Raw genomic sequence first — 2,893 nt, forward strand, 5'->3', positions numbered from 1 at the left:
AAAGGCCAGAAGTGGCGTTGTGGCTCAAGTGGTAGAGCACTAGTCTTGAGCACAAAGAGGCTCAGGGACAGTACCCAGGCCCCAACTTCAAGTCCTAGGACAAGCTAAAAAATAAAGGGAGGACTAGGAAGGTGGCTCAGGGGTAAAGTGCTTGCCTTGCATGCATGAGGCCCTGGGTTCGATTCCTCAGCACCACATAAGCAAAAAAGAAAAAAAGCCGGAAGTGGTGCTGTGGCTCAAGTGGTAGAGTGCTCGCCTTGAGCTGAAGAGCTGAGGGACAGCGCCCAGGCCCAGAGTTCAGGCACTATGACTGGCAAAAACAAAAACAAAAATAACTAGTATTTGTATTGAATAGACAAGTCAAAAGCCAAGCGATTTAGCCTCTAAGCAATAAACCAGTCGGAATACATCCCTAGCACATCATCTGAGGAAATGCTCAAGCCCTCTCATCTCTGCCTGTGAGTCTGGCCGCTCCGCCGGCCCCAGCGCCTGGACCTGTCTTCTAGGCTTTGCCTCCTAAGAGCTTCCTCAGAGCCCTCTTGACGTCCTTGTTCCTCAGGCTGTAGATGAAGGGGTTCAGCATGGGGGTGACCACCGTGTACATCACCGAGGCCGTGGCCGTGGAGCCCGAGCGGTGCGTGGCCGCAGAGCTGAGGTACACCCCCAGGCCCGTGCTGTAGAACAGGGAGACCACGCAGAGGTGGGAGGCGCAGGTGGACAGGGCCTTGCGCTTCCCCTGGCTGGACGAGATGGCCCGGACGGAGGACACGATCCTGCAGTAGGAATACAGGATGCCGGCCAGGGGCAGCGTGGCCAACAGCACAAGGGCAAAGTACATCACCAGGTCGTTGAGGAGCGTGTCCGAGCACGTGAGCTGCACCAGCTGGTTCAGCTCACAGAAGAAGTGCGGCATGTCCACCTCCGCGCAGAAGGACAGGCGCAGCACCAGGAGAGTCTGCAGCCAGGCGTGCGAGACACTCACCGCCCAGGAGCCCAGCACCAGCAAGCCGCAGCGCCGGGGGCCCACGATGGCCGCGTAGCGCAGCGGGTGACAGATGGCCACGAAGCGGTCATAGGCCATCACCGCCAGCAGGAAGTTGTCCAACTCTACAAACACCAGGAAGAAGTACATCTGGGCCATGCAGCCCGCGTAGCTGATGGCCTGGCTGTGCGTGTGAAGGTTGAGCAGCATCTTGGGGACGGTGGTGGAGGTGAAGCAGACATCCACCAGGGACAGGTTGGAGAGGAAGAAGTACATGGGCGTGTGCAGACGGGGGTCGGAGATGGCTGCCAGGATGATGAGCAGATTGCCGAGCACGGTGAGCAGGTACATGGACAGGAAGAGGCCGTAGAGCAGGGGCTGCAGTTGGGGCATTTCTGAAAACCCGACAAGAAGAAATACTAGATTTCTCGTGTTGTTTTCTGAGTCCATAGATGGCTTGTCCCTACCAGAGAACAGAAAAGTAGCTAGGTTACGAGCTGAAATGCTACAGCTCAGGATCTCAGGTGGTTACCTGAATGGCTACATATTTTTGTTGTTGTTATTTGTGGACCTGGTCCTAAGAAGATATTTTTGAGAGGCTGGGAAGGGGGCTCAGTGGTAGAGTGCTGGCCTAGCATGCATAAAGCCCTGGCTTCCATTCCTCAGCACCACAGACACAGACAAAGCCAGAAGTGACGCTGTGGTTCAAGGGGTAGAGTGCTCGCCTTGAGCAAAAGCAGCTCAGGGACAGCGCCCAGAGTTCAAACCCCAGGACTGGCAAAAGGAAAACAAGGGAAAAAAGCAGATATTTTGAGCTATTACCAATGGGTCATTTCTATCCCACTCGAATATTACTCCAGTGGCTCACACCTGTCATCCTAGCTACTCAGGAGGCTGCCTGAGATCAGAGGGTCACAGTTCAAAGCCAGCCCAGGCAGGAAAGTCCATGAGACTCTTATCTCCAATTAATGGCAAAAAAGCCAGAAGTGGAGCTATGACTCAAGTGGTAGAGCACTAGCCTAGAACAAAAATTCTCAGGGACTGCACCCAGGCCCTGAGATCAAGCCCCAAGACTGGCACAATTGTGTTTTAAAAAAGAGATCAGGGTCTGGGAAGGTGGCTCATTGGTAGAGTGCTTGCCTCACACGCATGAGGCCCTGGGTTCAATTCCTCAGCACCACATAAGCAGAAAAAGCCAGAAGTGGTGCTGTGGATCCAATGATAGAGCGCTAGCCTTGAGCTGAAGAGCTGAGGGACAGCGCCCAGGCCCAGAGTTCAAGTCCCACGACCAACAATGAGAGAGAGAGAGAGGGAGAGAGAGAGAGAGAGAGAGAGAGAGAGAGAGAGAGAGAGAGAGAGAGAGAGAGAGAGAGAGAGAGAGAGAGAGAGAGATCAAATACTGTGGAGCAGGGGGTTGAGATCGAGACTTTGCACTTTCTTGTCCAGACTCTAACCCTTGAGTCACACCCCCAGCCCTTCTTACTCGATTTCTTTGAATGTGGTCTTGCATTGATGCCCAGCCTGGAACACAGTCCTAGTGACATCCCTGCACAACTGGAATGACAGGGGCACCCCCACAGCCCTCAGCCTGTATGAGTTGACATGCTGGGGGGGGGGGGAGGCATCTTATAAACTTTTCCACCAAAGATGTCCTCAAACAAAATCCCCCCCCCCGACCTTCTCCACTGTCCAAGTGGCCAGCATTACTGCTGTGAGCCACTGTGCTCAGCATTTTTTTTTCTGGTCAGTTGTGAGGCTTGAACTCTGGGCCTGGGCACTGTCCCTCAGCTCTTCAGCTCAAGGCAAGCGCTCTACCCCTTGAGCCACAGCACCACTTCCGGTTTTCTGATTGGTTTATTGGAGATAAGAGTCTCATGGACTTTTCTGCCCGGGCTGGCCTTGAACCACAAT

At 54.1% G+C, this 2,893-nt stretch overlaps 1 protein-coding gene across 1 annotated transcript; it reads right to left on the reverse strand.

Moving 5' to 3' along the window:
• Positions 1-502: 502 nt before the first annotated feature.
• Positions 503-1,432, reverse strand: LOC138817847 (olfactory receptor 7A10-like). Its single transcript, XM_070008586.1, has one exon. It carries the CDS (start codon positions 1,430-1,432, stop codon positions 503-505), a length of 930 nt encoding a protein of 309 aa, XP_069864687.1.
• Positions 1,433-2,893: the final 1,461 nt, after the last annotated feature.

The sequence above is a fragment of the Dipodomys merriami genome, unplaced genomic scaffold, assembly GCF_024711535.1.
Source record: "Dipodomys merriami isolate MVZ:Mamm:240054 unplaced genomic scaffold, mDipMer1.0.p SCAF_70, whole genome shotgun sequence".
Classification (NCBI taxonomy): domain Eukaryota; kingdom Metazoa; phylum Chordata; class Mammalia; order Rodentia; family Heteromyidae; genus Dipodomys; species Dipodomys merriami.